Source organism: Argiope bruennichi, chromosome 1 (genome assembly GCF_947563725.1).
Source record: "Argiope bruennichi chromosome 1, qqArgBrue1.1, whole genome shotgun sequence".
Taxonomy (NCBI): Eukaryota; Metazoa; Arthropoda; class Arachnida; order Araneae; family Araneidae; genus Argiope; species Argiope bruennichi.
The window spans coordinates 96,182,999-96,207,196 of NC_079151.1; the positions used below are offsets into that span (position 1 = coordinate 96,182,999).

General features: G+C 26.8%; 1 protein-coding gene across 2 annotated transcripts in view; it reads left to right on the plus strand.

Moving 5' to 3' along the window:
- The window catches only part of LOC129962605 (uncharacterized), a 294,801-nt gene that overhangs the window by 191,906 nt on the left and 78,697 nt on the right, over positions 1–24,198 (plus strand). For both annotated transcript variants that reach the window (XM_056076468.1, XM_056076553.1), the window contains exon 10: positions 4,146–4,279. In XM_056076468.1, coding sequence (XP_055932443.1) covers positions 4,146–4,279 — 134 coding nt within the window. The remainder of the gene's footprint in view (positions 1–4,145; positions 4,280–24,198) is intronic.

Consider the following 24,198-nt stretch of genomic DNA (forward strand, 5'->3'; position numbering starts at 1 on the left):
TGAATTTCTACTCTTTATTTTACGTACTGTGATTCGGGCTATTGGATTATCAGAGTAATTTTTGCATTGAAAAACGCTTATTATTTCTTCATTATGAGTAAAAGAAATTGTGACACATTGAAGTAGAAATTAAAGCAATTTTACTTGCTCCTGATGAAAGTGAAGTGCTCTATCAGCGAAGATGATGGTTGACCAAAAAATGATACCTTAGCTGATCTTTCGTTTATTCTAAACAAAGAAGCAGGAGATGAAATTAACGAGTATCAGATGAACGAGAGAGACAGAGATGAGGAGTCAAAAAATGTTATATGATTTATTAATTATCAAAAATTTGCAAATGATTCCCTAATGCTTAAATTTGGGGTAATTTAATATGAAACTTTCGTTCAAAAATTTATCTTGTCTTAGCAATACTATAGAAAACTTCACATAACATTTTAAAATGAGAAATTCAGCTTGAAAAATTCAGCATGACAGTTTATACTAAAAAAGTAATATTTATGATGAATGTAATAATAAATGTGTTAAATCTTCATATTTAGTTTATGAAGAATTTAATAGTGATGAATGTTTTATTAAAATGTTCAGGCTGAAAACTAAAGAAATGTATTTTCGAAATATATTTTGCTGAGTAATTTTTTCCCGAATTTTATTTCAGAAATTTTTGCATTTCAGTATTAAACAAAGTTTTAAAAATATGTTATCTCATCTATCGAATTGTTTCGATAAATTAGATATATAACGTTTGACATAATATATTCCCTTGGGTTAGACAAAAATTTTAAAAGTTATATTTTAAAAGGTTAGCAAAAATGAGTGGCAAAATTAAGATATTTTTGGAATGTACATTCACTCACATTCTTTTTAGATTATTTAATGTAAAAGCAAGAATGTGTTAGGTTTTGGAAACAAAATGTAAAAACTTCCTTAAAAATTTAATTAAAGTTCTAAAAATTTTCTCTTAGTATCACTATCGAAAATGCAAAATAATATTTTATATTTAAAAATTCAATGAAGATAACCGTTTATACTATAAAAAAATGCTAAAGACAATAAAAAAAAATCTTAGCTGACTGTTCAAAGAGCGCATTATCTTCGAAATGTTTTTCAAAAAGGGCAATCACATTTTTTTATACAACGAATGTTTTTATTTCGGTATTAAATGAAGATTTAAAACATTATCTCGCCAATCACTGAATTACATTGACATCCATACTATGTAAAAAAAAATGTACTAATTACATTGATATATGCACAATGTATGTTCTACAATACTATGTAAAAATTTACATGGTAATATATAATATATTATTTAATTTTGGCAAAAAAAAAAAAAAATGTAAAAGCCTATTGAAAATAAGATGAAACATAAAGATGTTTTTGAAATTGTTAGTAAAGCCAATTTTTATTTAAATGGTTTGGAAGCCTAACATAAAACTTATAAAAAAAACCCTATTTTCTAAATTATAGAATAAATTTCATATTTTTTGTAAAAAAAAAAAAATACCCCACAAAGACGATGAGCGAAACGCTTCACACTAAAAAATATAAATATATTTGTATAAAACTCTTAAGCTGATAGAAAATGAAACTCGTTGTCGAAACCCGCAAGGCAATTATTCAAGGTAGAGCGTCGACAGATTTATTACTTCGGAGTGCGGGGGGTAACTGCCCTTCAGCTTGGAAGTGTCCATGTCTTTCAGAGACATGCTGAGAATGTCTGGATGTTAAAGGAATTGCCGCTTGAAAAGTGCTTGGATGTTAAAGAGATACAGTACACTCCCGATTATCCGCGGAATTGGGTGGCGCGGCCGCCGCGGATAACAAAAATCGCGGATAATCCGAAAAAAGCTAAAAACGGGTGTAGCAAAAGAGAAAACAGTCATTCCAACTTTGAAAAATCGTTTTATGTACAATAAAACGTAAAATAAGCAGCAGGAAATGTTTAACTAACGCTTAATATTTTAGTATATCACTCAAAACTAACCTAAAATGCATTTTGTTAATGAAAACAGAAAAATGTTTTGTATTTACGAGAGGCGTCAAAGATACACAGAAAAATTAATACATATGTACTATTTTAATACTGTAATGTATTATGTAATTACAAAAGCATAACTGTAAAACTGCACCTTTTTGAAAAAAATCAGTAAAAAAAAAAAAAAAAAAAAAAAAAACTTAGTGCGGCAGGCGCGGATAACCCGCCCGCGGATAATCGGGAGTCTACTGTAAATGCTAATATTCCTTAATTTTTAATGCTGCAGATTCCTGTATATTTCATAAATGAATTCTTATATGCTAGGTTATAGTTTGTCATTTATTGCCTGTTATAAATAAAATTTTTAATCTATTTATCAAACGGAAAATGTTTTCATTATTTAACATGTCAATACTTCAAATTGTTTTTATTTATTTGCTTAAACAACCTATACTGTGGTTGAAAGCCATTAAAATCGTTTATTTGATTGTTGACTAGTAAATCTTAGTCATTATTCTACCAAGCATTTTTTCAGGTAACCCAATTAATGCTAGAAATAGCCATTCATTATAGTTGCTTGAATATTGTTCCTATTTATAAGTCGTAATCCCAAAAATCCTTTATTTGCTGAAAAAAGGGATGCTATTCCAAGAAATATGAGAAAAAAGACAAAATCTTCATATTACATTGAAATATTTTCCGGCATGAAAAATTTTTTGTTTCAAAGCAAAATTAGGTACTCCAGATTTACCTAATGCTTTTTTTAAAATCAAAATTGAGAAATACATTAACTATCAAGGTAGCATACAATAAATAATCTTCATAATATTATATGGTGTAAAATAAATATAGTTTTGCATAATAAAGACCAATTCGCATTTACATAAAGACGTTTTATTAGCAGTTGCACGAAAGAATAGATTAAAATATACTAAATTATAGCACAAGCCAAATAAGATTGATTTCTTCCACATATATTACGATAAAACGCATACATCAAGTGTACTGAAATTACTATTGTACATATTTAAATTTCAACATTTTTAAGTGAAAATACATTATGTGACCTGAAATTTTACAAGCATCGCATGATCTGTTGTATGCTTCAAGAAAATAGTACACTTCATATGAAATGGGATACATACTCCTCCATGAATGACACTGGTATAGTGGCATTTGATATTAGAAGATGAGGAATTTGACAGAATGAGCATAATTTTCATTAATACATAACCCGATAAACCTGGAAGCAATTTTTAGTTCTGCTCATGAGACTTAACTGTTAGTGCACTGCATTTTTTTACTTAAATGGTATTGCATTATTTTCTGCAGTTCTGCAAATCCTTTAAATATTTCTTATTTTAGTTCACCTGCAGACCTATGCACTTTCGAATAATAATAAAAAAAGAAATGATGGCTTATCAATTCAGAAGTATACCATTTTGCAAAGAATATTTAAAAGATAATATAATTGAAATATTCTCTCATATATTTCTCCGAAAGCAAATTTCATCAAAAGAAAATAAATGTGTATTAAAGCAGATGAGTTTCTGTTGGGCAATATGGAAGCGAAACCAGAACCAATTAATAGTTAAAGAAAAATATAGATGGAGAAGGAAAAACATTAAGATAGTAAGAGTGGGAGGGCTTTCCGTGAAAGGAAGAAAAATATAAGTACCACACAGTTGACTATGAGCCAAATTTAATTTATTACCAGAGCAGGCCAGCCACTGCCAAACTTAATGAAAGGATTTTTATGGGTTTTTACTTCCCCAATTGAGTAGTGAGCTAATTTTTATATTTTCTGTAGCTTGTATCTGAGAATCTTCTTATTGTCAACTTATCTCCTATATATGCATTCATTCTCTTTCTTTGCTATTATTATAGTTTAATTTTCCTTACACAGCACTGATTGTATAAAAATAATCAGAAAGTACCAAAAAAAGAAACCTTGCTTTTAAAATAATTCCAAGGATCACTGAAAGTCTTCAGCCAGAATGGTAAAGACAACAGATAGATTCAAAAAATAGATTCAAAATTTTTTATGAAATAAATTATATACGCCTGGTGCTTGTTACAATCAAATGTTGAATAACAAACATTTAAACTTATTGGCGCCCAACCTATTCAATACAATTTTTCAAAAATTTAATTCTTATTTTTACAGGAAGAAGGTAAATTTGCCAATGTTCTTGTCATCCAAAGCAATGACCATGTAGTCACAGCAATGGACAAAGCTATTGGTATACATTGCTCCTACGATGTAGGAAACAAAACTGAAGAAATTGATCTGAATATCACGTAAGTACATGGAATTTATATTTTTGCATATATTTTAATTCTCATGTGATAATTTTTAGATCATTAAGCTACATTTGTCGAAATCAAGAACGATATGAATGTATATGAAGAGATATTTTGGTGTTACATGAAAATGAGTTACCTAGATTAGAATATGCAAGAAACAAATTATAGAAATTTGACACAATACAATAACTTGCTAATACAATAACCCCAAGAAATATAATGTTTTAGTATTAATTTATTATTTTATTATCAGAATAAATGATGCAATATTTAAAATATGCGGAAACATAAAGTTATAAATATTTTATTTAATTGTGGTTTTAGTTAAGAAAAGGCTCCTAGACTTTGATATATGTTTTATTCTCTATGTATTTTTAAAAAACTTCAAATACTTAGCATTTATACTTTGCATCAAAGGTAGCATTTACTCTGATAATAACTGTATTTAAAGTAATGAAATATTGTTGAATTTTAAATAATAAGTGGTGTTGTGCCTTAGGTAATATATGGTCATTAGTGTTTTAGACAATCCAGCATATTTGGGCGAGAGCTGTTTGAATTCATTATATAGGAATAATTGAGCAAATGAAATAAAATGTGATTTTTTATTTAAATGCTTTTGTACAAAAGTAATGTTGTTATTTCAAGTGCATTATTGTTTTACATTATTGTAATAGAGTGATTTATACACAGCACTTCCAAGGAATTAGAATTAAAGTATAAATGTTCAGCAAATTTTCTTAATTTCAGGGCAATAATTGAAGTTACAATTTTAGTAGATGATGAAAAATCTTACTTTAAATAATCGCGTGCAGGAAGAATAATCAATAAATAAAATTTATCTAATGTACAAGAATAGAAATTATATTATTAACATTATTTTGAATTTTGGGAAATTTAAATAATTTTCAGACTTCCTTAAATAATATACTAAAACATATTTTTGTAAATTTAACCTTTAAATATTTGACTTTAAAAAATATTCTTTGAATTTTATTTTTTAAATAAATTGCTGGTAAAATGTTTTAAAAAGTCATATTTTGTTTTAAGCAAGATGGATAGTTAATGAGCAGATTATTTCTAATCAACAATTCTAGGCTTTAGGTGAATAAAAAAAAATCGTGAACAGCGATAAATATAGACATAAAAATCTTACTTTTCAAGTAGCATCATTTTTTTAAGCATCGGAAAATAAAATAGGATATTCCCAATCGTGCAAACGAAATGAAAAGGATACGCAATAAAAGGAAAGAAACATTCACACACACACACACACACACACACACATATATATATATATATATATATATATATATATATATGCATACACACACACACACACACACACATATATATATATATATATATATATTGCATTGACAATATCAATTGTTACAGTTTCAATCGTATTCTCATAATATCTGAAAGGCAATACTAGGTATTTATGGGCAAATCAATAACTTCATTCGAATATTTAAATAAATTGTTTAAATGCTAAACATTACAGCATTATTTCACCTTCACCGACGAATTAATTTTAGTCTCACTGTTCTACATTATCTTACATGTGTACGAATTCATCTGCCAGAGGTCTAAGAATAACTCTTCGACTAATTTAAAATCGATAATTCGTTCAGCATCCCTGTAATGATAAAAATTCATTCAAATTAAAAAAAAACCACTTAATGACAGCAGCTGCTCTTTAAAATGGTTAACTCGGATCATTAATGTAAGCAAATCTTGATCATTACCACGTAGCATTTTTTTTCTTCATTAATTCATATCCCATGCTTCGAAAGCATAAGTTTATTCTTTTTCTTCATAAAAAAAGTCACGAGAACATAACAGTTCAGAAATTAAAGAATGAGAAAAAAAATCTATAATAACGATCGACCATAATGCTCATTTAGAGGAGAGTCATTTTTTCCACTCTGAAAATAAAGATATTTTTAATTATTTTCGTAACGAGATGAAAAAAAAGGGAGTATCCAATATCCTGTGGAAATGGGTTTGCTTATTTGATACGGATAAAAGACTCACAGTGAATGTTTGACAATAAGCAATTGCCGGTTGGGAATTGTGTATCGTGAAGTATTTTCGTATTTCCTGAATTTAGGCATTCCTCTTACCCAGGTCGCAATGAGTATGATATGAAATTTAATTTGCTTATAAGCTATGAATACTATTACCAAAAAATGTTTAGATGAGCATATTAAAGCTTTGAATTTAATTGGCATCTACCCAGTGAAAATATGCAATAAATTTGGTACTATGTTAAAGTGATTTCTTAGTTCAAAATGGTTTAAAATAGAACAGAATCTGAATAAGAAATATAATAAAATTTGTATTAATAGGATATCCAAACACATTCAACAAAATTTAAATCTAAAAACTGTTATTAAAACAGCTTATTAACTATTTATTTATTATTTTGCAGCATATATAGATGGCACAATGCACTTACAAAGTCGGCATCGATTTGAATTATTTGTTATCATCAATTTCTTAAAATATATCGAACCATTATCAATTTATTTATGAAGATTAATATTAAAAACTATTTGCAAATACAATGCTCGGTATTTTTAAAATTCATTAAATTATGCATCATTATGATATAAGAGTAACCTATACTATTTTTAGTAACAATATGAAATCAAACTATTTATCTTGAGGGATTTTTAATTATGCATCTGTATATCAATATATGGCTAGAATAAAAATTCTAGATTTAGAAATTTATTAGAATCATTTTTTTAATTGTTTCTCATAGAAGTAAATTTAACCTTAGCAAAAATACCAATAGTCTATTTTAATTTTTTTTCTTTTTCTTTCCTTTCTTCACAATTTCGATCACTTCGTTCAAGAACAATTAATTTAAAATTAACCAAATTGTTTTAACAATCCTAATATTAGGTGCTTGCATGTATTTAGATATTTTTCACATTAAAAAGCATTTATTGAGAAAAATTAGCACAATATATATCAATTAATATATTTTCCATAATTTTCTACAACGTTTTCCCGTTTTCGTCCAATAAGTCTGGCAAATGAATGTATTCGATTTTTTTTGGTCCTCCAGACCGTTATTTTTTGTTATTGACAGCGAAATCACCACTCTTAAATCAATGAAACCAAAACCGACAATTGGGATGTGATGGAGAAACATCGCATTAAGTTTCCAAAAGTGTCTGATGGTCTTCGACTGCAGATTTCTTCGAATAATACACACACACAAAAAAAGCAATGAGTGTGCAAAACCGTGAAAATACATTTTGGAGCGTTCCATGATTGGGGTATTTATACATTGAATAACTCAATAATACTAAATGGAAAACTTTCAAAATGATAACAATAAAGTAACAGTAAATTGGTAAACCCAAAACCATGCCGGCTTTCTGGCATAGGAATAGCACGTCTTCACCGTGACCTGGGCGTTCTCGGTTCGAGTCACGGTTCGGACATGGCTGTTCTTCATCTGTTTTATCTCTGAGATGTGTGAATTATCTGTTTTATCTCTGAGATGTGCCCCCCTGTAAAAAGGGGGTTGTGCAAGCGAATGTGATGCATGAGTAGCTAAGACGTACTCTTGGCCCTAGTTGGCACTTTTAAAACAAGAGACCCACCCTTGGCTTGAAAACGCTGACTTTGTCAGCGAGCTTGTCTATGGCAAGTGCCATTATAAACAACAGCAACTCCAAACCATTGTCATTTAAATAGATATTTCGCATATTTTACATGAGATATCGCTGATTAAAATACATGCAAACACCTGATGACTATGACGGCTTATTCAAATTCATTTTACGCCGGTATTTGTTTTACTGATTTATAACTTAGTTTAGATTTGTAACATGTTCATTTATAAGTTAAATTACAACTTCAAAAAGTCGAAATTCAAAATAAAACAACATTCTGAATAATTTAATCTTGATACAGAGTATTAATTCTAGTAAATTTCTATTTCTAACAAAAAAATAAAAATAAAGATGATTTTTTTTCTTGTGGTGATCTGTATAACAGCGTTACCAAATTTGGCACAGATATATTTTGAACTTAAATTGCCTCTCGCAATATACACCAAATGTTTTGTTCAGATTTTTAATAATTTAAAAATTAAGTCTGAAACAGCATATTTATTCACTTTTGTACTCATAACATACAAAATAATTATTGTGCAAAAATAATTTTTACGCTATTTTAAAGTTTAAAACTTTTTTCAATGTTTTTGGTTTAAGTATCACGCAATATAATTAAATAAATGTTAGTTAAATAGGAGGTTGATATTTTCAATAAACCAATACATTTTGAGGAAAAAAAAACAAGGGGAAAATGAAAGAAAAAAACTAGAAAATCGAAGAAACCTCTAAACAAATTTTAAATTATTTTCTACAATTCATGAATAGATGCATTCCATTCATTACTCGAAAAGCTTGTAATTTGATTCCAATTAAAGAACTAGGATAAAGTTAATCATTAAAAAATATTCTATTTAAAGAAATTTTTCAGGTCATCTCTTGAATTAAAAACGTAAAATCAAAGAAATAATTAGTAAAATTATATAAAACTTCATTATTCATGATTCATTTCATTAAACTGTTTTTTTTTTGTTGTTTCAAAACGGATTTGAAACATATAATCTATTTAAGAATATGCGCATTTCTTTCTTTCTTTCTTTTTTAGATAAAATAGCTTCTTATTAAAGCAATACGTTTTTCATTAAAGCAAAATTGCCACGTGCAATATATTTATGAAGGAAGAAAAAAAAACCTTTTTTACAGAGAAATTAGCGTCTAATTTCATCAGTTGTTTCTCTTTCAGTTTCATATCGAAATGCAGTAGAAAATCAGATTAATTGTATCTAATTTCTCATATTAATTGGTATTTGCAAACATTATCACGTTAAGTTTTGATATTACTTATCGTATTATAAATAGAATTACAAAATGAATAATTTTGTCATAAAGTTAATAAAAAGTTTTGATCCAGGAATAATTTCTTACTATGTTTTCTTCATTTCTTTAATATCTTCTGAGAAGATATAGGGATTAATTTTAGTTTATGAACTTTTAGCGAAATATGTACCTTTTTTCAAGTTTGAAACAGCTGTTTCACTTTCTTATTTTTTCCATTTCCTTAAATAAAAAAATAAAGATTATAATTCATTCGTAAAGGCTTAAATGAAGAATAAAGAATATAATTCGTTATCTACTTTAATATGCACATTTTTTTTATCAGGACCACTTTAAACTCAGTAATTGGACTAGATGGTCATAAAAGTTAAGATTTTCTTTTTAGTCATTAACAATAAATAGAAAGTAATTATTATAAAGTCTTCTTGACGCTCGTTAGATTAAAAGTTAATTGAAAATTTTTTTGGATAGTGCTTTTATATTATGTATTATTATATTTTTTTATTTATTTTAAAGAGAAAAAGAAATCTTTTTAATCTCAGTTTATACATAATGATTCTACATTATGTCAGTGCTATTTAAGCTAACTAGCACTAAGCCTATTAAAATAGATAAAATATACAATATATATATATATATATATATATATATATATATATATATATATATATATATATATTCAAAATTTTAATAAATTACCACATTTTTAAATATTCATGAATTTTACCAGCCTAAGAATATAGATTTTGATATAATTAAGATGAAATTTAAACGACATTGTTTGCTTATCGAAATTACTACTCCAAATAATGGCATGTGTTTTTATTGAAAGCATTTGGCTATTAAATACTTTGAAATCATTTATGCAAATTATTTTCTTTTATAAATAATCATATATAAGCTCTTCTGCTATTGATGTGCTTATGAATACCCTACTAACATTGATATGCTTAAGAAAACGAAATTTATTAGAAATAAACTTTTTATGTGAAGCGCATTAAATAAAACAAAGTGTCTTATAAATATATTTAAGACATTTTAGTATTTAAAAATTAATTATCTGGTTGTCGCATTATTTTTTAAGCTAATGTTTTGAGATTATTATAATTTGAATGAAAATGATTAATGTTTAAGCCATCCATGCATCATTTTAATTTTAGAATCAGTTTTACATCTTTTTGGAGAATAAAAGACGTAGAGTCACAGTAAAGAATCAGACAACAATCATCATGATGCTCATCATGAGACAACAATCATCTGAATCATGATGGTATATTAATTGTTTGGGAGTTTTGCAATTTTAATAGTATTCATCCACGATGACGGTACACTTTCAATGTTTTTACTTTTAGAATCAATTTTACATCTTTCTGAAGGAAAAAAAGACATTGTCTCAACAAAGCGTCAATAAACAATCGGTTGCGTGTTCATCTGAAATGGAGGCTCATAATTATTGATTTATTACAACCCATCTATAGATTTGATGTTAAAACGCTTGGATGTAGAACTTGTTAACACATATAGATACAAAAACCAAGGAATGGTCAAATTTACATATTTTTAATCCATAATTTTTAAATTTTTAGAAATCATATTTTTTTACTTATAATAAGGATGAAAGTGTGCTTGCTTACGCGTTTGTGATTCTCAGCCAGAATATTGGAGTACTACAGATAAGACCAATTGACCTTGATTATTGCCACAAATATATTTTAAAAGGCAGAAACGTGTATGTTTGAGACTTCTACTATAACATTTTCATTAGAATTTCAATTAATTAAAAAAAATAATGGATATTTTGGTGTTCCGCGAGACAACTTTCGAAAATATAATTGTAGAGAACTAATGTTGAATCAATTAAAAATTAAAAATAATGCATTTTTAATTATACTATTTTAACTGTTAGATGATTCAATTTAATTTAGTTACTATTTTCTGAAATGTAACATTTTTAAAAAAATATTTACTTTGTATATTTTTGACATTTACCATTATTGTAATGAAATTCAAACTGTTTTCATTGATTCACAAAATACTCAGCAAAAAAATTTACCACTGTTATCGGAAGTTAAAAAAAAGAGCCAGTTTATTTTTTGGCTATTTAAAGGAAGAATAAAGATATTGCATTTTAATGGCATTGTAATATTATAGGAAATTAATCCATTAAGTAGTAGTAGTTTTCCTACGCAATGTCAAAATAAGAGAACACAGTTTTATTTCCTGATACAATCTGTTACTTAACATTTCTTCATTGAGATAATCACAAACATCAAGCTCTGCGATAGGGAATTATTTCAATTTGAACTGCAACAATAGTCTCATTTAATGGGATGGTTTTAATGATCCTTGAACAAGCACTAAATTGTAAGTTTATTTCAGAATCTTTATTGAAAATGGAAAAGAGTGCTGAAAATCTATTTTGAAAGTCGTTATTACTATGTGTCTTTGTAGAGTAGGAATTTTAGAGAATCTGAAATGCAAACAAAATCTCAATGTCATTTTGTAAATAGTTCGTATTAAAATCGATTATGCAATTGCTACATGAACTAATTACAGAATAAAGTTATATTATATATAATTAAATAAACTCGCCGCCTTTAGTGAGCAGCTTGTTCTTACAGATTATTGATATTTTAGACTGTTATACAATTAACATGGAAAGCAATTTTTTTTGAAAAAAAAATGTCTTGTTATTTGATAAACTTTGGCATGACTTTAATTGTATCAATATACTATAGATTATATAATTGCAAATTAAAAAGTGTACATGCTCGAAACAAAAATGGAAGCGAAAATCCAACTTCAGAGTCAAGTCCGAAGAAAGCATTTTTTTTTAATATTAATTTTAACATTGGCAAAATCACGCGATTGAGTATTTCGATGGATGAGTTTGAATTTCATCATAGCATTAAAAACAGACTATGTACCAAATTGTGTTTAAAAAATTACTAAAAATTTAAAATAAAATGAACAGAGGTAAAATTGATATTTTTAACTTTTTTTTTAATTTTAAGATAATGTAGCAATAGTTTTGTGCGATAATTGCTTCGGAAGAGAAGAACACCTATTTTCATAGGCAAATCATTCCAATTATTTATCTGGAGAAGGTTAAGCCTATTTTCACGCTGAACGCATATTTTTTGTTGAACGCATATTTTTTTTTCTGGCTGAATGGTGTTTTTAGTGATGGCGAGTTCTCTTCCAAGAATTTCTAATAATGTTTTGTAGCTCCAATAATTGGCTAGGCAAAGCCTGAAACAAATGCAACTGTAAAAACATTCAAAGAAGAGCTTGAAACGTTGGAATGGTGGATTGTTTACATTTGATTATTTCCATTCAACAATAAATAATAAGAATTTTATATAGATAAATTACAACAAATATTTACCAATCATGCTTTGGAATCATTAATAACCATTTTTTTCATGCCCATACGCTCGTATTAACGCTTATTATTTCCACGCTTTTTATACTCATACCGTTTAGCGAAATTTTAATTGTTAGCTATATCCAGAAAGTATGTAATTAATGCATTTTAGGATTCCTCGTTTACATTTAACATCCATTTCCTTTTTATTCTCACATGCTTCTAGAAATTCTTAGGAACATTTAGTTTTAAAATTTCTGAGAAATATATACTATGTTATAACTTAATACTCGAAATAAAACTGATAAATGAGCATTGATTTTTTTTCCAATGTACATATTTGCAGCAATTTCATTACTTTTCATCATAAGTATATCAAAATAAAACAAATAATTCCTAAATATGCACTGATATCTTTAAATTAATTTAATTAAAAAAATCTAAAATAGTTTTAAATGCATTTCAATCATCATTAATCCAATACTATTGATAAAAATCTATAGATTATAAATTTAAAACGATAGATTATGAGTATAAATGAAGTTATTAGTGGATAACATGGAAAATGATAGCCCGCTAAATTGATTTGAAAATTCTTATGGTTTCGTATTCTCACAAGCAGATATTTTGAAATAAATAAGCAACAAAGCTTATTAAGAGGGATTATTATTATTATTTTTACTATGCGACTACATGGTATAATGTTTCTTCGATTAGTTATTTAAATATCATCTTTGTGGTAAAAATATTTTTAAAAATATTCTTTAAATTGTTAAACGTGCTGCAAATAAAATGGCACACATGATGCAAGTAAAATTACACATAAAACAAAATTGAATTCTTTGTTAAAATCTTTTCTTGTAAATAAATTTTTACAACCCTTTGTACCAGAAAATATCCCGAAGCATATTCTTCATTATTTTTACTTTTTTGCAGTACCGAAGTAAGCTCGCACTTTCTGAGTTTAGAACCACTTGCTAAAAAGTACTTCTCTTGAACTTCTTTTAAAGACAGAATCAAAAGTTAAAAAAACTTCGATAATAATCTGTTGAAAATAACTGCTGGCATAGCTAGAAAAATGAACCGTATTATTTTCTAGCCAGGTTACCCGTCTTTGTTACTTTTCGTTTTACGTATAATGATGTGTTTTGCAATACACAGACACAGACAGTATAACGCTAGTCTACGCTTTTTTTCCGAAAAAAAACTTAGTTAGCTTTTGGTCATTACTGGTTCCTCATTATTTTTAAAGAGGTAAAGAAATGGTTTTATTTATATTTTTTGAGAGAATTTCGCTTTTTTGATCCGAAAAAGTTATGTCTTATAATGATTTAAAATTTCCCAAAAAATCTGATGAGGAAAATAAGTTTTCTCAGTAGGATGGAAGGGGGGGGGGTTGGAGGTTGGAAAAATCATTACACTGCCATCATTAATGCGGAAACATAATCATTAGAATTAATGAGAGAGTACACCTGCAAAATTCAATCGTATTATTATCTAAGACCATGCTATCTTTTGTTTATGTTTTAATTTTTCCCATTACTTTTCTGAGTTAAAATTATACTTTTAATTAACGCTTGAAAGAAATATAGAAGAAGATAGATGCAATGAAAGCATGAAAAAAACGAGAACTGAACATCATTTTAATTGAAATATCGTTTCATTTTTTTGGCATGTAATTAAAAGATTTTCATCAGTTTTCAAATTCATATTCATAACAATGCAATATCCGTGAGATTCCGCCTATTAAAAGAAATGCCATTAGATATATTTCAATTGTATATCAGTCTTCAGTCTTAATTAAATGTCTAGACTTAATTAAATTCTAAGAATGTGCTTTCATGTCTTTTATAAGTATCCGGATTTTCTGTTTTTTTTTTTATTTAGTATGACAATAGGTCTGTATCCTTTTATTAAGAGAAAAGAGATCATATCTTTGTTATTCAGGAACTGCATTGATTACGTTAATGCTATTTAAACTCTGAACCAAGATTATTTATAATTGTATTCATATTCCATAAAACTGTATTTCATTAATTTTTTTTATTATATAATGTACCTTTCCTAGCTAAAATTATCATTTTTAAAAATGGTTTAATTTTCGAGCATTAAGCTTATAATATAAATAATTGTATATGTTAGAACTCAAAATATATCCCGTTCTCTTGAAAAATGAAATTGAAGTTACGTTGAATTAAAAATATCTATAAGCAATTACAATTCACCTCACACAATTTTAAAAAGGTGTAAATTAATGTTTTTTTATCCTTATCGTCAGTATTAAATTTACGATGAATCATTTTAGGTTATAACAAAGCTTATGGATAATTAAAATATGAATGTGTTACAATTGACTTTCGGATTGTATTTTATAAATGTCTATTGTTATAATTTCTTTTAAACAATTGTATTTAAAGCACACTTCTTTTAAATAATTGTATTTAAAGCACACAGAATAATCTGTAGCTTTTTTATTTTCTCTTAATACAGATAATATATTCAATTATTTTTTAGTTCTATTATTGTTGTATTCTCTAATGCTATCCATAATATTCTTAAAATTAGAAGGAAAAAAAACTCTATTTTGTTCGAAATATATCTTTATATTTATCACTGATGGAAAATATCCTCAACCATCTTATCTTTCAAATAAGTTCTGCTTATCTGGTTTGATTTTAAATAAGTTTTGGTATCTCCATAATCTTAAGATATTTTATATGTCAACTGATGTAAAATCCATCAGGTGACTTTATTAACATTACATTCGAACACTTTAAATTAGTTCATGTATCATTTTCTGTTTTTAAAAAATAACAAATACTTGTACCTGAATTTTTAAAATCTCAAACTGCTGAACCATTTGCGTTATCTTGAGAAAGACGCAAAACATTTTGAAATTTTATTATCTAATATGAAATAAGTTCAAAGACAAACTATATGGCTGGTGATCGAATAAGACCTATTTATAATATATATATATATATATATATATATATATATATATATATATATATATATATATATATATATATATATATATATATATATATATATATATATATATATATATATATATATATATGTATATATAAATTGAAATATATTTCTAACAGAGTAACAGAGTTTCTAATAATTCACAAACGGAGATTACATTTTATATTACTGCTTATTAAATAAATATTAAATGTATTTTATTTCTAAGTCATCCTTGAAAAATAAACTACATACAACGCCAGATTGGGTGGAATTTTATATTAGACCTGATTTTCAAGATAGAAAAATATTTAGCTACTCTGTGTTTGTAAATGACTTTCAGCAATCTAACAGATATATTTGTTCTAGATAGATATCTATGTTTGTACCTATTTCTGATTTTACTTCGATGATTATGAGCGTTCGTCTTCATAGAAACAGTTTGTCAAGAGTAATTTAAATTAGCACAAAGCATTCGTGTACATGTCAAATAAAGTTCTAGGATTAATCGCAACATCCTAGAATAATTTTAATATCCATTGTTGATAAATAAATTGATCTGCCGAACATGAACATGACACTAAACGTTAATTAAACCTGATATAAAAGGAAACAAGAAATCTTTCTGGCTTGTAGTGGGAGATATATCGCAAGGAGTCCGTTGGAACTTTGACGTTTGAATAATTAACTGATCAATAGTCTGTATAGTCCAAGAAAAATGGTCTACACATAACGACAGTTAGAGTGGATTTTTATATTAGATCGATTTTCAAGACAGACAAATACTTAGCTACCATCTGTTTGTAAATGATTTTCTGCAATCTAATAAATACATAAGTCCTAGATTGAAATATTTGTATGTATCTATTTCAGAATTTATTTTGATGGTTAAGAGGGTTCGGTTCACAGAATAGTTTATCAAGAGCAACTTAAGTTAGCGAAAAGGATTCGTGTACTTGTCAAATAAAGTTCTAGGATTAATCGCAACATCCTAGAATGATTTTAATCCCCATTGTTGATAAATAAATTGGTCTGCCGAACATGAACATGACACTAAATGCTAATTTAACTTGAAATAATAGGGAACAAGAAATCTTTCTGGCTTGTAATGGGGGATTTATAGCAAGGAGTCCGTTGGAACTTTGACGTACGAATAATTAACTGATCAATAATTAATTGACCAGATCGCAAACCAATGGGTGCTTTTATTCTGAGAAAATTTAGAAGCACCAAACGTTTAAATTAGACGTTAATTGAAAGTAGGCAGCCAGAAACACAGCCAACACAATGCACAAGTGAAATCCCTTTAAGCTTTTAACTCGCAGGAAACTGTGAATCAATTGTTCCCGGAGAACATTAGACTAAGCATAATTAGAGCGAAAATGGTGGATGCTTTTCCAAAAATCAATACAATCGATTCAGTAAAGGCGCCTTCCGCAAAAGTAGTTATTTCTAATAAAGATCCGTTTTGATGAGAACGATTTGCAAAGCTAACAACATAAGATAGAAGTTTCATAATCCAGGTAGAATTAGAATTTATTGATTTCTAAATAAATTCATAGAGGTTTATAATCTTTAGTAGAAATCAATGCATTTGAAAAGATGCTTTCATACTTATCATATGTTATCAGTAAAGATGTTTAAACACTTCTGAACGAAGAAAAAACTAAAGAATATATTCATAGGCAAAATCTCGGTTCAGAATGTTTATATAAACCTTAAAATTCATAGGAGTAAAATCTGGAAATCTTATCAGTATAAACAGAATTAAACAGGAAACAAATCTTATTCTGCTTCAGAATATGTATTGCAATAATAGGAAACAAGACCATTCAGAAGAGTGTTGCGGATTATATTTACTTATAAATTGGTGATCTAAAATATTTATGTAGAAATGCAGCTTCTTTCTTCTGTCAACATGACTTTAGACCTCCGACAGTAATTTCAAAGTAGGAGGTAAGTAGAATCGAAAAGTCAGCTCTTTTCATTGAAATTCAGTTTCCATCTTGTAGACTTTACAAAAAACAATTATGCTTTAAAAAAACTCTCTAAGAACTCTTCTTGCTTTATTGCAAACAGCAATTTTTCTCTATATAAATATAGATCAAAAAGTTCTTGAATAACTGTAGCTAGTTTTAATATAATTAATAATAAAGCTAATTCATTTTATTAAAAATACATAAAGGAGATTTAGAAATAGGCTTGAAAAAATAGTTGTCTGTAATAGTACTTTGAAAAATGATTTATCCAATTAATTCCATCACTTCATACACTTTCAACATACATAACTATAATAATTATAATTTATGATTATAATTATATATCATAATAATATAATTATATAATAACAATAATGATTATTATTATATATAATTATTTATAATTATAAGCAATTATAATTTAAAATATTACTTTTTTTTCATTGCAATAAGGTGAAGTTAATAAAAAAATAATTGATATGATTAAGTTGAGATATCCAACTAGGCCAAAAACATGAATTTGGATGAAAATTTGCATTTTTAATTTTTTGCAGTTTTAAAACATACGTTTCTGTTTCCAGGGATATCTTTATTTTGTCTCCATGTCAATTAAAACCTAATTAAAGCACACTACCGATATGTAGATGATGCTAAATGCTTTAAATTTTGAAATGCTTTATAAGCATTTAAAAACTTTAAATGCATTTTCTGAAGAACGAGTTTTTTTAATTATTATTCTACTGTACTAGCTTCGTCATATCTCAAAAATGATCAAGATATCTTAATGAAATGCATAATTAGGGCTCTGATGTTATGCAAAATATGATGAATTATGGATTTGATGTTGAAGTGATGCTCTATAAGTGGATTTATGATTGTTTAATGTAAATTTTGTTGAAAAATTCCAAAACTTCTCAGATAATTTCATATATTATGCAGAAAAATTTTATTTTTGAATATAATTCTTAGGTAATAGTTAGTTACATTCTAAGATATGTTACACTTGCAATATTAGGAAGAAAAAGGAAAAACTGTAATATTTTTTTCTCTCGAACCATCCTAGTTTTTGTAAATAAATTCTAAAATTTATATCAAAATTTTCTTTTTCTTCAAAAGCTACATATATTTAATAATAACAGTATTTAAATAATTTCACTTTCATGCGCCATTCTTATATTAATAAAAAAATGTTACATAAAAATTAAAATATTCTTTTGGTTTTTTTTGAAAAATTCCTTCCGAACCTTGTCGGATTCCTTAATACTATTAACATGATGAGCAAACATTTTATCGCCGAAGGAGCATTTCGCAAAGACATATTAATTTTATTTATTCACTTCTAATTAACTATAATATTTAATTCTCAGCACCCTTATACAGGAAATTATTCATAGATTCAGACTGTTGTTTATTTATTCCATAATATAAAAATTCTCGAATTCAAAATTTTAATGCAACATTTATTCAAAATCCACCCAATCTTCGCCTGCCAATTAACCTCCAGTCTTACCGATGAAGATCAGACGAAGTTGAAAAGAAATAATTTCAAATGAACTGATAATTCTACATTCGCAGAAACTTAATAACCAAATCAATACTAAATATCGGGAATTGGGAAAATCTTAATAACTTAGTCGCCTCAGAAGTTATTCTCGCATAAATTTTACACACGCAAAGTTCCCGAGAATTTTTAAGATAGTTTCTCCTATTACTCCGTGCAGAGTCTGAAATGAAGTCACCGATCCAATTTGCAAAGGATTATGCACAGCGAGTGCAACCAATAATGAGGTGTTCAAAATAGCGATAGATTAAAATTGAAGCCCGTGCCATTTTGGTGCCCAGGGCGACTAGCATTTAAAATCGTGTTTCCAGAGCCCCGGTGACTATAATGACCTGGAAATTTCTCAGGTTTGTTTCACAAGATCATTGGCATTGTCGTTTGTAAATCTTGGAAACATGTAAAATTCTAACAGATAAAAAAATTATATATTTTTTACTTTCTTGTATACATAATATAATAATCGCCAAAAAAAAAGAGTCGAACTCTAGATTTTGACGAATATTAGTGTTTTAGACCTCCATGAATTTGAAAAACACATTTTTGGAAAATGTTCGTCGGTCCGTGACAGAGATAACTCAAAACCATTTTGAGTCAGATGGTTGAAATTTGGTATACGGTGTCTATACCTAATTTACATAATTCTATAAAATTTTGAGTAAAATCCATTCAGAGGAAGTCTGTCTCTCCGACTGTTCGAATATAAGTTAATAGGGTAACTATAAAACAATGATAATTAAATAGATAAGATTCAGTTCGCTGATTTAACAACTTCATTGTAAACACCTGCCAAATTTTGAGCCAAATTCAACAATGGTATCTATATTTTAAGAAATATGTATAATTAAAAAATGTGAGATAATAAAAAAATGCGATAACTTAAATATATCACATTTAGCATGGGATTTTGTGACTACAAGTGTAGTTGTGTGTCAAATCTTTGTTTCAATCGTTTGATAAAAATGTGTCTAAAGTCCAATTTTTTTCCTCGAATATTATTAACGGTGTCCCAGACATTCATCGCTAAGGATCACTCGCTAATATTATTATCTTAGCCCAAGAAATCATGTTAAAAGTAATATATTCAAAACTAAATTAGTTCATATTATTACTTAAATACAAATGGTGAGTCCATTTTAATCAAATAAATATTTATGTTTAAACAAAAGTAGTGCCGATCAAAATAAAATATGTCATATATCAGTTATTGTAAAGAGCGAAATGGGACTTTCATAATATTATGACTGAAAAAGTAGCACTAAAACTCAAGCAAAAATAATAATTATTATGATAAAAAGTAATATTTAAATACGTCTCCCTATAATTATGTTGCTCAGAGATCACGTAATTAATTAACAACATAACTTTGGAAATATAACTTCCGAAAATAAGTTTCCTGCAATTTTTTACGTATTTTGTGGTGCCATTTATAGATCTAAAATAAAGAATCTATTCCTCAATTTGATACAATCTTTCTAATTAAAAAATCTGAAAAGAGTGAAAGTTTATTAGGATGACGGTATCATAATGAAAATTCAAGATAATTCCTTGAAAATATTTTTAATATAAATATTTAAATGTATAAAAAAACTGTTCAGATGGTTTTATATTAACTCCACTTTAATATTATGGCGATTAAATCACCAAGGAAGATATGAAACCGCTGGTAAACGTCTAAATGTTTTCAATATTTTATCTAAATTCTGCTTTAAGGTATCAAACTTTGCAAGAATATCATTCTGTATTCTCACTTGAACGATTATACTTTGTAACTATATCAGTACAAGAACTGCAAGAACTTATTTTGTCAATACGTATTATAATTGAGTGAACAAAATAGCATAGCACTTAACAAATTTCGACATGATTCCAGTAAACTGACTTTTGATCTTTGACGTTAGATTTTATGCATAGCGAAACGGAAGATAAATTGATAAAATGCCATTAAGAACTCCATTCCGAATGATTTCTTGATTTACTTTTAAGTAATATTTTAGTTTTCGTCTAGATAGATAGAAATATCTATATAAAATTTTATGAAATTGATTCAGAATTAGCAATTTCAATTAGAAGCAAAATGCAATGAATACAGGCATACCAAAAATGCTTTTTCATCCATTTTTTGAAAAATAATACCGATTTGGCATTTAGTTTTATTGATATGCATTCATTTAAAATTAATCCCTAAGATAAATATGAAAATACTAAATATTTAATATGATAAATTGTTACTTTTTTTAGAAAGACAAATCTCTCAAAAGAATAAATCTTTCAAAATTCTTCATTTGTGGATTACATATTTTCTAATTTCCTTTCAATAAATTTTTATTAATGTATTTTAAAGTTTCTTTTAGTGGGTGCAAAAAGTTGATATGTTCTAATAAAATTGAACTGCTAAAATTTAATTCAGTTTCAAGGTCAAGGTATCTTGACTCCGAATCATAGATAATATTTTGCTATTAAATAAATTCGAAAATTCAAGAGACTAGAAAAGAAAAATTCGAATTACCACTCACGATTAAAAGCATTAAAGATATTTCTCAATGCAATTTTGTTAGTTTTTTTTTTCGCTGTAATATTATCTAAATCAATATTTACAATTTCCATTTAATCAACTTATAAATAAAATAAAATTTTAATAAATATCTGAATTACCAATTTTTTGATTATTTTCTGAAAGAATATAAATTTTCTACGAATATAAAAGCAAACTTTTATTGCATTTCCGTTAAATTACTTCATGTGAAAATTATTTCAATAAAAATATGCGATTCCCAGTTATTCACGTCACAAAATTGGATGATCGAATTACCGTTCGAATCAACAGTAATCGTTCGAATTACTGATGTTCCGATTAATTTTTGAAAAAGATTCAAATTCTCATTGATTTAAAATCATGGGATTAGCCAAATTTCTTTGCATTTCTAATAAATTTTATTCACATGAAAATTATTTAAATCAACCTATGCAATTTCTATTTTATCACTTGGCAAATAAAGTTGAATTTTAGAAAAATAGAAATAAAGATAAGAGAAATGATTTCATTTTCTCTTTTTATCCATTTAGTTTCTCCCTGATGCATCTCGGTTGACAATGAAAGAAAAAAAAAATACATCACTAGCCAATACTTCTTATGTCCATATACGTATACATTTTCGCAACGTCAGTTTTTGTTTCAGTTCCATTTTTGAGACGCGTATTAATATTTTATGTTAGGTTCAACTTTGGAAAACATTTTTTTTTCTCTTTTATTTCTTAGATTCCTTTTTTTCTATTTCTTTCTCTATTTTTTCCCCTCCGAATGTTTTATAGGAGGGTTGGATTCTTTCGGTTGAGGTGTCTTTTATGGCAGCCATGAAAAGCGTCAACTTTTTAAAATTTATTCGCGTTCACATTTTCCAGCTGTCAAAAAATTCTGAAAAAAAAAGTTTTAAGAAATCATCTGAAGAAATGTATGATCAAAGCAGCATTCAACCGAGCATGCTGCTTCAAATATGAGAATCGAATGTTTGCCATTTTTGGCAACCGTTTTTTTATATCAAACACTTAAAAGATTCGTATATTTAATAAAATTTTGCTTTAACAATAATAATATAGAATTTCCCGTTATATTTTATTTATATTATAAATTATATAATCAACATTTAGAAATAGAACTTACTGTTGTTATCATTATTTAAAAAGATTGTTTTGAATAGCTTCATATAATTTATAAAAATTATTTTTAAAAATTTCTTAATTAGTTTTTTTGTGTGTGTTTTTAAAATTAAATATGCCGATTGAATGTGAATTAAATAATATCCGAGGGACAAAAATCATATTATAACGATTCTGCAATAAAAATAATTCCCTTTTTACAGTTATAGGTTCAACAATACAAAAAAATATTTATATTAATAGCATTTTTAATGGTAGAACCCATTCACATAACAGCCATCTTGTTATTTTTCGAAGTAACCAGTTTAAATCCAATTCTAACTGGTATAAGTCAACCACTTTTTACATATACCGGCCTTTTCTATAAATGTTTATCAAAAAGTAAAACAGGTAAAGGATTTCCAAATTTCCATTGTTGCCCTTTGGAATAGTCATATGTAGCTTATAAATGGAAATAAAAGCGTGTAGCCAAATTGTTACACGATGCACTGTAGGGTTAAGTTTTATTACCATTTCAAAAAATATTCGATAATCTCTAAATAATTTTCTCTGTAAAATCTTTTGAAACTTGTTTCTAGTTTTATTCTTGAGGAAGTAGCATTTATTTTTGTATATTATATATTTATATAACATTTCTTAATGTTTTTCACATCTAAAAATACTATTTTCTCAATTTTTCAATTTTGATGAAAATCGTCTCATAAAAATCCGTGAAACTAGAAAATTTGCATATTTTCATTGGAATTTTTTATAATAAAAATTATGATTTTTTTATAATTTTACATCAATACTCTTTTTTAATATTATGATTTCTTCGTCTACTATCTGTTATTCTGAGCTAAGGTTAAAACCTCTGTTTATTGAAAAAAAATAATTTGTTTAAATGCTTTATAATTTTTAAAAAATGAAAATGTTATGTATTAATGGAGTCTTGGTATTTAATATCTCTGTAGAAATGCATCTCATTTCTAAGTTCAGGAAACTAGGTATTATATTCCTTTTCTGTAAGATATTGACCAATGCATTTAAAAAACTTCTAAAGTAGGCGGATCTCTCTTTATAATTCTTTCTAGCTAAAAAAAAAGTCTTCCAATTTTCTAAACATTATCAAATTTAACTGTCTTTTTTATTCATGCTTCTTTTTCTAAATCTATTTTGGGAAAAAATTCAACAAAATAAGTATTTTTTAGCTTTTCTAAATTAGTACTATTCGGATGAATGCGCATACTCTAAAATAATAATTTTATACAGTTCAATAAGTTTAACTAATCTATTTGTTTAAACCCTCTTTATTTTATGAATGAAATAAAACTTTTTGACTTTTTTCATTACTTATAAAAAAACTTAGCTTACTTGAATCAAAATAAATATCCTTTCTTTATCTCTGCAATTTAAAGCATTCATTAAATCATGAAAAAGTTTAAAATTCTTTTTTTACGGATTTTAACCACATTTTGAACTATTTA